Raw genomic sequence first — 12,073 nt, 5'->3', positions numbered from 1 at the left:
GTTTTGTGTTTTCTACATTTTATGTTTTTTGTATTCATATAAGCATGATTTTCAAGTAAATATTGTTAATGGAATCTTAACATTCTTTGATATCATATACAGCATGAATAACTTCAAAGGTGCTTTTCCTCATATAAGCATATTTGGGCAAAATTCTTCAATGTGGAGCTATTAAACTTGACAGCTAAACTGTTTGTACCCATGTTTTGTGAAGAAAGCAACAGTCAAGATTGTTTGTATGATGTGGGGATGGGGTGAGTTTGATATAGCAGTCCTCTATCATGATTCTCCAAATAGTAATTTTCAAGAACATTTCACAGGTTCCAAACTTCCCCATGCTTAATCCAGAACATTCATCCTCTCCATCCTCTGCAATACTCAGAAATGGGGAAGGATGAGATTTCTTACATAGTACAAACTTCAGCCTAATGTCGGTTACTTCATTAGAACAATAGCACAGAGGAAAAACTTAAAATAATTCTTCCCCTTTTTATTAACTTAAAAAGGAGGGAGAGAGGTTACAAAATATAAAATACAAACAAACAAATGCAATGAGTAATTCAACATGAGTTGAGTCTAATTTGATCCTACCCTAGCTGCTAAATAAATAATTCTCAGATGCCAGAAGACGTATGTTTTCTCTTCTTGCAAGTTTGGTAACAACTAGAGTTGTTGGGTGTAGTGATAAAAGACGCTGGATTAGAAGCGGGTAAATTTTTAGTTGTAGTCCTGTCTTAGGCACAGAAGCCAGCTGGATGACTTTGGACCAGATATACATGCTCTGCTCCAGAAAATAGATACTGTTGAGCCAAGAAAACATGGGTTTGTTCCTGGCAGTCCTTGGGAGCCAGGGTTGACCTGAATGACCAAAACAGTTGCCCCTAGGAGAATTCCTACAATCCTGTAAATAGCACGAATCATCCTGATCTCTATGAACAGTGTTAATGGGACAGCTATTTTATTGCTTATTTACTTAAATTCCATGGTCCTGATTTGAGCAGGGAGCCTCAGTTGCCCTTATTACATGGATTTAGAGGAAATGGATCTGTGTTTAGTTTTAGTTCATCCATCCAGAAATGTACACAGTTAAGGCCAGCTAAACATTCCCAAGCAGTTGCCTACATCTCCTCCTCACTGGGCAATTCACTGTTATTCAAAGAGCCTCAATTTCTCTCCTTTTTGGAAACCTTTCGGCTTTCTCTGTATTACAGGATCAGATGTGTCAGGTTTCTACTCTTTTCTCCTACGCCCACCTTAACACTTTTCTTGTCTCAAATTTCTCCGCTTCCCAGGATAGCTTGCTCCGTGCAATGCTTCAAATAGTGCACCGTTGTAAACAAGCCTGAGCCTCCTCTATGTGAGGTAAGCAGGCTCCGATCAAATGGGCAGAATGGAGCTGTCTAAGTGAGTTCAGACTAGTCTCTTCAGGGCTGAACTTCTCTCCCTTGCAATATTGTTTGGGGTGGTGCTGCGATTTATTTTTGCGGGTCTGGTCTAAACAAACTCCAGTCCCTTATAAAGGCAGGATGACCTATTGGCTCAGTTCAACTTCTGCTCTACTGGGGCCAAAGGGCTTGCCAAAGAGAGGAGTCGGAGGCCCAGAAAAAGCGTGCTGAAGGAAGAGCTGTCTGCCCTAATCTCCAAATGTCTGAAACGAGAGTGGATGCAACTGAGGACTGTCTCACGGAAATGACAGGAGATTTGATTTCTCCGTCTGACACGAAGAGCAACTGCAGCAGTGCAGACCGGGCACCCTCCAACATAAATTCTGTGGTCATCTGCCAAGCCGTTCGCAGAAGTATCTTCAGCTCTAGCACATCTTCAGCAGCTGAGAGGGTTAGCCTGATCCTGAAACAGGAGGAGAATGAAGAATCAAGCTGCCCCACACTATTTATACAGCTCTCCGAACTCTTCAGTACAGCTGAAAGACAGGAATGGAGGCAAACGGCCAGGTGAGTCCCCAGAGACAAAAGTAGGGATAAAACCCATCCTTTACATGCAGGAGCCCCTCTTTTACTGGGGTCTAAGTCTAGGACACTTGCCTAGTTGCCCTTAGCTAGCAAGAATGAAATGGTGCTAAAAACGAGCGGGACTGTCAGAACAAGGCTCTGAAGCTGAACAGTAGAAGCCCATTCCTAAGGAACTGAGTTAACTCACTGCACTTTAAAGTCACACACAAAAGGGTCACCAGTAAGGCCATTTAGTCCAGAACCTACAATTACCTATCTCCTTCACTGGTGGAAAGTTATGCTGCCTCCCTCCATTTTTCCTTGCTTCCCCCACCCCCTCTTTTCATGCATAGATGTGACCTTTCCTCACTTGCACTTCAATATGGGGCAAAGGTGCTCTGGCAGCAGCTCTCCTCTGCCATGTGCCAATAAGTTGATTTCATTTCATCCCAACGATGAATGGAACACCTTGAAGTCATCCTCAAGCATATCGGATTGAAGTAATAATTTCCTCCTTATTGCAGGTCTTTGCAAAGGCAGCCTCTCCCATTGTCTTGGAGTGCACTAACCCTAACCCCCTGGCATAGGCAATACTGGCGGGGTAGGGATAGGCAAGGGGGAACCCAATTACAGGTCGAGCTAGATATTTGCTAGCTAAGGTATGGGTGGGAAACACTACATATCCCCTTAGAGCAGTGAAGCGGCCAGTAAGAGGTAGGATTATGGAACTGACCTGCCACTGCTTTCCTCCTGGAAGTTTTTTATCAACTTCTCAAGGTCTGAACTTATCTAGCTTCTGAACCTGAGGAAGTCAGTTGAGTCAGGATCTGTCACCTTTTGGAACTTGCAGTGTCAAACCGATCTTAACAAGGTCTGTATTGAGGTCTGTAACTAACCTGAGATGAACCATCCCCCTCTTAACCATCCTTCCCCTTAAGCGTTTTTTAAAACCACCTTTAAAAAGAATATAAACCGTGAAAGATGAAACGCCTATAAAATATTTAAAAGTAGAACACAATTAGCCGATAAGTATAAATGTATCTAAAATTTTGGTGTTAATATGGTTTTCAACATATCATTAACTGAGGGGAAAGGTTCGTTCTCCAAGCTTGAGGGTTGGTTTCCAAATATTTCATTACCAGACTAAGTAACATTTTCAGCAGAGTTTAAGGGATGTCAGTGTCCATGTTCTGGACCACACGAAGCCTTTATAAACAGAGGAGCACGGACAGTGATATGCCTTAAACTCTGCTGAAGACATTAATAAGTAGCGTATAAAACCATTGCTGTGGTTAACATTTATAGAAGTAATTCTGTATAATTTGAAGGAATGCCTGGTTTAATAAAATGTAATCAGAACATTACAAAATGCAAACGGAATTCAGCTTTCAAATTTTGTTTCATTCTAATAGGAATTATTTTCCCAAATTGTTGCGTTTTGCCACCTTTGCCACCAAATATATATAAAAAAGTTCCAAACAAATTCATTTTAGTAATGCACCAGTAATAGAACATATTGTACCAATTTACGCTATGTGTATTATTTGAAGAGGGGTGGGTTGGGTTGTTTTTTGCCCTTTCAATAAAATTCCCATTGTTTCATTTCTGTTACTATATTCAATTTTTACATACAATTACAATCATGCAATCTTTGATCTCTTCTTGTGATGAATCATATTTCATTAATGGTTTAATAAATCAAAACCAATAAATTTTCAAAATTGCACATTATAAGATTTTTAAATTTTATCAAGTCTTCCTTAGTTTTTGCAATTCTTTTCATGCTACATCACCTACTTGGAAACACTGAAACGGGTTGAAGTAAACTAGACCATTGTGAGATGAGAGTTTATCTTTCTCTTGTTAACAATTTAAGATTTCCAGACTGAAGAAATAAGTGTTAACCTGTAAATTGTGATTTTTATGTCATGATATGTAAACATACTTTCTGCTGCTCTAATTGTTTGTTTTCCTATGAAACACTACTAGGCAGTTAGGGAATATCCACAAATCATAGTAGTAGCTATGAGGATTCCCTCACTTTACCCTAAACTTAGATTCCCCCCAAATCTCACATGAAGCAAATTCAAATGAAGTGAGACACTAAAGCAATGGAAAAAGGGGAATTGCAGGGAATGGTGTCAATTTTTGGAATTCCAATGCATACATACAAATGCCATCAACTTTTAGGGCTTTATTCTAAAGCTATGTTATTGTAATATGTTTTCCTCCTTTACTGGTGTTCTGTGTACAGGTAGTCCTTGACTTACAACCAAAATTAAGCCCAAAATTTCTGTTGTTAAGTGAAACATTTGTTAAATGCAGTTTGCTACATTTTACAACCTTTCTTGCCACAGTTGTTAACTGGATCACTGCAGTTCATAAGTTAGTTGTTAAATAGTGAGTTCTTAGGTGCAGGAATGACTATGCGAGGCTGAGTACAGGATAACTCATACTTTTATTTCTTGCTGGAACTGTACTGAAGCAAGGGCTGCAACCAGCTGCAATATATAGTCCAGCCCCTAGGCGGCAGCCAGTAGGTTTGAACCAACCATTGCCGCCTGGGGCTAGCCAATTGCAGGACAGGAGACAGTTAGTCTGGGTTGCTGGAGAGTCGTTAGCTGCTCCAGCAACCCACGTGGTGTATCACAAGAGCCCAGTACATAACACCCCTCCCCTCTTAGATCGGACTATGACAACAACAATTAGTCTTGACAGTTGTCAAGACTTATTAATCAACACATACACAATAAAGTTATAATAATAAAAATAAATAAAATCACTGTGGAATACAATGAGATTAAACAATGTCTAAATGATCAGGCTTCCATTTGCACTAATAGGCAGTTACACAAAGCACTAGTTTCTATAGTTTAGTGGCAACAGGTTTTACAACAATATATATCTCTTTATTTTACAGTGTAATCTGTAAGGTATGAAGGAGGCTTGTGTGCCCTAGAGGAACGTCTCGGAGTTCCCATCACTTTGTAGTCTACCAGCTTACCCAGTGGGCTGGGTAGATTTGTGTCCCCTTTGTGCTCTTGAATCAAGGGGATTCGAAACACTCTGGCTGGCCTCACCAGGTTGGCCCACCCCAGAGTCAGTCTGTTTGGCAGAGTAGGCACAGTGGTTGCTGAAGTTCGGTTGGCTCACTTCGTCAGGGGGTCCATGTTGCACTCCCGAGCTCCCCAGTTCTCCCTCTGGTTCCATCTCTACTGAGAAGAAAAAGTCCTGGTAGTCCATGTGAGGGCTAGCTTGGCTGCAAGTTTGAGGACCTTGGGAGGGACATACGATGCAGTCCTCGCTTAGTGGCCATTCTGGAAAAGTTTTCCTGAGCTGATCAATGTGTCTTCTGACAACTCGCCCTCCCTCCAATCCCACTTCATAAGATAGGGGTCCAGATGCCTTGACCAGGAACCCACAAATTCCCCTGACCATAGTTCCTGGCCCAAACCCAATCACCCATGTGCAGCCCCCTTGGGGGTTTTGGTCAAGAGGCTTCTGCTGCCACTCTGTCTGGATGTAACCTGTCCAGTTTAGTATTCAAACGCCTCCCCCAACCTAGTTCTGCAGGACTTTTACCTGTGGCTGTGCAGGGCATAGAATGCTGGCAGAGTAAGAAATCTGCCAATCTGTGATGCCAGTCACCTGTGACAATCCGCTTGAGTGCCTCCTTCGTTGTCCTCACCATGCGTTCGGCTTGACCTTTAGAAGATGGATGAAAAGGTGCAGACGTTGCATGTCTGATGAGATTAGCTCTAAGGAAAGCCTGAAATTCAGCAGCAGTGAATTGGGCCCCATTGTCAGAAACTAAGACATCAGGCAACCCATGTGTTGCAAAGAGTTTTCTCAGCACCTGGATGTTCCTAGCGGTAGTCACGTTAGGAACTGGAATTACTTCCAGCCATTTTGGGTGGCTATCCACTACTATCAGGAAGAGCTGCCCCTGAGAAGGCCCAGCATAGTCTATGTGAATCCTAACCAGGGAGTGTGCATTTCCTCCCACCTGTGAACTGGGGCCTGTGGCATTTCAGGCCTAGATTGCTGGCATGTATAATAACCATGGACTTGACCCTCAATGGCCTTATCAAGGCCAGGCCACCAAAGGTAGCTTCTAGCTAAAGCTTTCATTCTGACAATACCTGGATGGCCGTCATGTAATGAGTGTAAAACCCTGTCTCTTAGGGAAGTGGGAATTATGACTCTGTTCCCCATAAAATGCACCCTTTATGTGTAGACAACTCATGCCTCCTGACAAAATAGCTTTGAAATTCAGAGCCTGGACTTTTTTCCAACCAGCCCTTGTATACCCATGACAACACTCTACTAAGTATTTTATCTGTGGCAGTTTCAGCAGCAATGTCCCCTGCATGGAGGGGAAACTCAGGTATGTCCTGTATAGACAGTATTCTAGCAGCAGGAGCTGGATCTAAATCCATTAGTGGCAGTGGTAGTCTGCTGAGGCCATCAGCATGGCCCATTTCCTTTCCCGGTTTGTGAATTAATTTAAAATTGTATGCAGACAGGAAAATAGACCATCTCAACATTCTTGGAGATAGTATGTGGGGGGTTTGTTTGTCTGTTGTGAACAGTCCCAACAGAGGTTTGTGGTCAGTGTAGACAGTGAAATCCCTGCCATATAAATAATCATGATTTTTTTTAATTCCAGCAACTATTGCCAGAGCCTCTTTGTCAATTTGGGCATAGTTGCGCTCAGCAGAGGACAAGGTCCTTGAGTAAAATGCTATAGGAACCTGTTTCCCATTTTTTCTATGTCGCTTAAAACTGCCCCCACCCCATAGAGAGATGCATCACATGCAAGACATACAGGTTTAGACACTATGCAATGAGTTACAGTGGACTTTTCTGACAGTATTGCTTTCAAGTCCTGGAAACTTTTTTCGTGTAAGTTAGTCCATTTCCAAGGAGCTTTTTTGTCTAGTAGCCTGTGGAGGGGCTCTGCTATTGCTGCCTTATGAGGTAGGAATGTGTGATAAAAGTTTAGGAGACCCAGAAATGCTTGAAGCTCTCCTTTTGATTTGGGTCTAGGAGCCATTTTAATGGCCTTCACTTTAGAATCTGCGGAGTGAATGCCGTTAGCATCAATGAGGAAACCCAAGAATTCTGTTGATGAAACCCCAATACCACACTTGTTCTTTTTTAATTTGAGGCCTGCTTCGCAAAGCCTCTGCAAAACAGCCCTGAGCCTACTGGCCAATACTTCAGGGGATTCCCCTGCAATAAGAACATCATCAAAATAAGAGCAGATGCCCTGAATACCCTTAAGTGTATGTTCCATAATCCCTTGGAAAATACCTGGTGCAACTCTGACTCCAAACTGTAAGCATTTAACCTTGAATGCCCCTCTGTGATTCACGATCATTTGAGCCGCGGCTGTGTCCTCATCAACCGGCAATTGCTGATAGGCCTGTGCTAAATCAAGTTTAGCAAAAATAGTCCCCCCTTGCAAGGAAGCTAAAATATGATTGACCACTGGGACCGGATAAGTGTGTTGCTTGAGGTCCTTATTTAATGTGCATTTATAGTCAGCACAAATGCAAATTTCCCCATTGGCTTTATGTGGGGTGACAATAGGAGTTTCCCACTCCCCCCCATCAACAGGCTGTAACACACCCTGTTCTACAAGCTTATCAATTTTGGAATCAATTTTATGTTTTAAAGCAAAGGGGACCCTGCGAGGTTTAACCCTGATTGGGACAATGTTGGGATCTAACTTAAAAGAGATAGGCAGGCCTGTGTATGTCCCTAGGGTTGAATCAAAAACATCTGCGTATTCTTCGCACACTGACATGAGGTCTGCAGTTTGTGTCCGGTTTATGCCAGTAATCTGAATACCTAAGGCAACAAACCAATCAAGTCCAATGAGACTCGTTCTGTGGCCCCCTACTACTATTACATCCAGGTGCCCCAAAACCCCTTTAAATTTTACCAATAAAGTGGCTTCTCCCTTAACTTTAATGTGAACATTTTGAAAATCCATTAAAATGATATCTGAGGGTCTTAGTTTGGCCCAATTGTTACTGCGCCTACACACGAAGTTAAATGTGTCTTGTGAAATGATTGAGACTGCAGAGCTGGAGTCCAATTCCATCTTACATGGAACTCCTTGTAGCTCTACCAAGAGCTTAAGTTGGGGTTTGAGAGGGCATTGAGCCCCGGTGTGGCATATGCTTCTACGGCTTCTGAAGAATCCCACACTAAATGGACACTGGGCCCCAGTACCTCTCCTAGTCGGTTCTTCCGACTGGTGTTTGGGTGGCCGGTCTCTCTGGTGGGCTCTGCAAACCAACGCAATGTGGCCTGTTCTTCCTCAAGCTCTACACGTGTCTGAACAAAATCTGCAATTGGCACGAAGATGGTTGCCGCCGCACCCCTTACATCTCGGTAAGAGAACTGCTTTGTAACCGTCCTCTCACTGGTGGCTGTTGCGGTGTTGCACGTTGGGTTGCTTTTGGAGTCAGTTGATTTCAGGTTCTTCTTCCTCTGACGATTCTCCAGTGCATTTGGCGACCTCAAGATGGACCGATTCTTCAACTTTTGAAGGTTTGATGGGCTGAAGTGTCTGCACTGCGCCCCCGGCGGCTTTGTCGGCCATCACCTCATCCTGTGCTTCAGAAAACGTTAAATTGGGTCTAGCAAGTAGTCTCTGCTGAAGCGTTCTGTCCTGTAGGCCACAGAAGAGCCGGTCTCTTAGTCATTCTTCTAAATTTGAGAACTTGCATAGGTGTGCGGCCTGTCTTAGGCCTGCAATGAACTCTGAAGCTGTTTCCCCGGGTAGCTGCACTCTGGTCGAATTTGAATCGCCAAGCTATCTCAGACATCTTGGGCTGGAAGTGCCTGGTTAGCTTCTTTTTTAGATCTGCATAGGAGACCGCTTCAATTGGTGTTGGCGCGAAAAGATTCTCGGCCAAATCAAAGGTTGCTGGGCCGCACACGCAAAGCAGCGTTGCGGCCTTCAGTTCTTCTTCCATGATCTGATTGGCTCTGAGATAGTTTTCTACTTGCAAAAGATAAGATGGCCATTCCTCCGAGTGTTTCACGTCTAATTCTCTTAATTTGCTGACCTTTGGCATTCTTCTCTCTGTTTCCTGCAATCTTCAGATCCTGCTTCAAGGGTCAGGGAATGCGTCCACTGAGCACGAGGCCGCTAGTGTAGCTTGATAGCCAGCCTTGAGAGGGGGGGGGAAATGCCTCTTCCCTCTGGCATGTGCTGCCTTCCCCCTTGTGTACTTCAGCTCTTAATCAGCGAAGCAGGATCCCATCCTTGTTGCCACTGTTAAATAGTGGGTTCTTAGGTGCAAGAATGATGACGTGAGGCTGAGTACAGGATAACTCATACTTTTATTTCTTGCTGGTACTGTACTGAAGCAAGGGCTGCAACCAGCCGCAATATATAGTTTAGCCCCTAGGCAGCAGCCAATAGGTTTGAACCAACCATTGCTGTCTGGGGCTAGCCAATTGCAGGTCAGGAGACAGTTAGTCTGGGTTGCTGGAGAGCCATTAGTTGCTCCAGCAACCCACGTGGTGTATCACAAGAGCCCAGTACATAACATTAGTAACCTGATTATTAAGCGAATCTGGCTTCTCCATTGACTTTGCTTGTCAGAAGATCACAAAAGGTGATCACATGATCCTGGGACACTGCCACTGTCATAAATATGAGTCAGCTGCCAAGCGCCAGAATTTTGGTCATGTGATTATGGGGACGCTGCAAAGATCGTAAGTATGAAAAACGGTCACAACTGACTCATATTTATGACTCATAAGTCACATTTTTCAGTGCCGTTGTAACTTTGAATGGTCACTAAATGAACTGTTGTAAGTCGAGGACTATCTGTACTGTGAAATCATTTTCTCCATCTTTTGTGTAGCTGGATTTCTAATGTGAAAGTCATCACAGTAGACAAAGAAATGGTATTCTATTAGCATTTTTTTAATGTTGTATACAATAGATTCACCCAGGTGAAAAACTCATTCAAGATGTGAAGATCCTTCATCAGCTTTGTTGTGCTGCAATACACCCAACTTTCTTTTTAGTATTAAATATTTCCTTTTCCTTTTAGATAAGGTTGTGAACAAAACATTAATGACCATTTTGACTCCAGAGTAACAATAGCACAGGTAGAGAAGCATGTGACTGGTGGGACACAACTAGAACTGCACAGCACTATGGTAAATGCATAAGTGAAGGTTTTTGACTGGAAAACATTTCAGTGGTTTTGGTGAGAATAAGCCTTGGCTTGTTTTTTTATGCCTTTGGTGCAAATTGTCTGGGTTCACATAAATTGCATAATAGCAAGTAGCCCTTGAGGAGCTTCAACTGATCTGCGAAGTCCATAGCCAGGCACTCCAAGACGCCCCTTCCCTCAGCCAAGCATTGGCAGTTCAGCACCTCAGCCATTATTTTTAGAAACCAGCATGGCCCACTGGTGTGTTTCAGTGAAGATCAACTGCCTGCTGGTGATCTCAGCTGAGCTCTGTGACAAAGGTTCAGACTTGATGTCCGTCGAGAGATTTTGCACTCAGCCACGTTAGACGGCCTATTGATCCTATCCCACTCTCAGTGATAATATCCTTCCCAGAGCCAGAACACATCCTGCCCAGGGCAGGATGGACCTTATTATTATTGCTCACGTCTTTGGAATGGGCAGATCTTTGCCCCCCTGACTCTTCACTGATTTATGAATGGTAAAATAGATTCCTGACGCCTCAATGGGCTCCATGGTTTTCCGCGGAGCTCCGGGAGATGAAGCGTCGGAGACGGGGCCTAGAGAGCGTCTGGAGGTCCACCCGATCTGAATCCGACCGATTGCGACTAAGAACCCATATTAGGTCTTATCTCGCTGCGATGAGGGTAGCGAGATCTAACTATTTCGCTGCCCTCATCGCGTCCGCAGATAATCGCCCGGCCGCCCTGTTTAGGGTGACCCGCTCCCTCCTCAACCAGGAGGTCAGTGGGGATCCCTTGCAGGGGCGTGCCGAGGAATTTAGTCAACATCTGTCGGACAAAATCGCTCGGATTCGGACCGGTTTGGACTCCGACTGGGCAGTATCGGATGATCAGGACACGAGTGATTTTGTCGATGTCATCTGGGAGGAGTTCGATCCTGTGACTCCGGAGGAAGTGGACAGGATCATGGGGAGGCTGAGCTCCACCACATGTTTATTGGACCCGTGCCCTTCCTGGCTGGTTTATGCAGCCCGGGAGGGGACACGAGGCTGGTTCCAGGCGGTTATAGCTGCTTCTTTGAGTGAGGGCAGTTTTCCCGCCGCCTTGAAGGAGGCGGTGGTGAGACCTCTCCTCAAGAAGCCTACCTTGGATCCGGCTGTTTTGAATAACTTTCGTCCGGTCTCCAACCTTCGCTTCCTTGCGAAGGTTGTCGAGAGTGTGGTGGCGCATCAGCTCCCTCTGGTCCTGGATGAAGCGGATTATCTAGACCCGTACCAATCGGGCTTCAGGCCTGGGTACAGCACGGAGACGGCATTGGTCGCGCTGGTGAATGATCTCTGGAGGGCTCGGGACAGAGGATACTCCTCTGTTCTAGTCCTATTAGACCTCTCAGCGGCTTTCAATACCATCGACCATGGTATCTTGCTGCGGCGTCTCAGGGGATTGGGAGTGGGAGGCACGGTTCTTCAGTGGTTCTCCTCCTATCTCCTGGGACGTTCGCAGTCGGTGTTGACGGGGGGGCAGAGGTCGACCGCGAGGCCTCTCGCTTGTGGAGTCCCTCAGGGGTCGGTCCTCTCGCCCCTTCTGTTCAACATCTATATGAAACCGCTGGGTGAGATCATTCGTGGTTTTGGAGTTGGGTATCATCAGTATGCTGATGATACCCAACTTTTCATTTCGACCCCAAACCACCCCAGTGATGCCCTCGACGTGATGTCCCGGTGCCTGGAGGCGGTCCGGGTCTGGATGGGGAGGAACAGGCTTCGTCTCAACCCCGACAAGACGGAGTGGCTGTGCGTACCGGCATCCCGGGATATTCAGGATATTCCACCCCTCATTATGGGGGGTGAGTCATTACCTCCTGTAGATAGGGCTCGCAACTTGGGAGTCCTCCTAGATTCACAGCTCTCTTTAGAAGACCATATTGTAGCTG

The 12,073-nt window shown here is 44.9% G+C and overlaps 1 protein-coding gene across 1 annotated transcript in view; it reads left to right on the top strand.

Annotated features, from left to right (window-relative positions):
- Positions 1 to 1,644: 1,644 nt before the first annotated feature.
- Positions 1,645 to 12,073, top strand: part of SLC4A9 (solute carrier family 4 member 9) — a gene marked incomplete at its 5' end in the record, with an annotated part of 50,294 nt that continues 39,865 nt past the window's right edge. Inside the window, one exon of the mRNA XM_083358332.1 lies at positions 1,645 to 1,952. Coding sequence (XP_083214458.1) covers positions 1,645 to 1,952 — 308 coding nt within the window. The remainder of the gene's footprint in view (positions 1,953 to 12,073) is intronic.

The sequence above is a fragment of the Vipera ursinii genome (genome assembly GCF_947247035.1).
Source record: "Vipera ursinii genome assembly, chromosome: 3".
In the NCBI taxonomy this organism is placed as follows: Eukaryota; Metazoa; Chordata; class Lepidosauria; order Squamata; family Viperidae; genus Vipera; species Vipera ursinii.
This window is presented reverse-complemented; position numbering and strand designations above follow the sequence as displayed.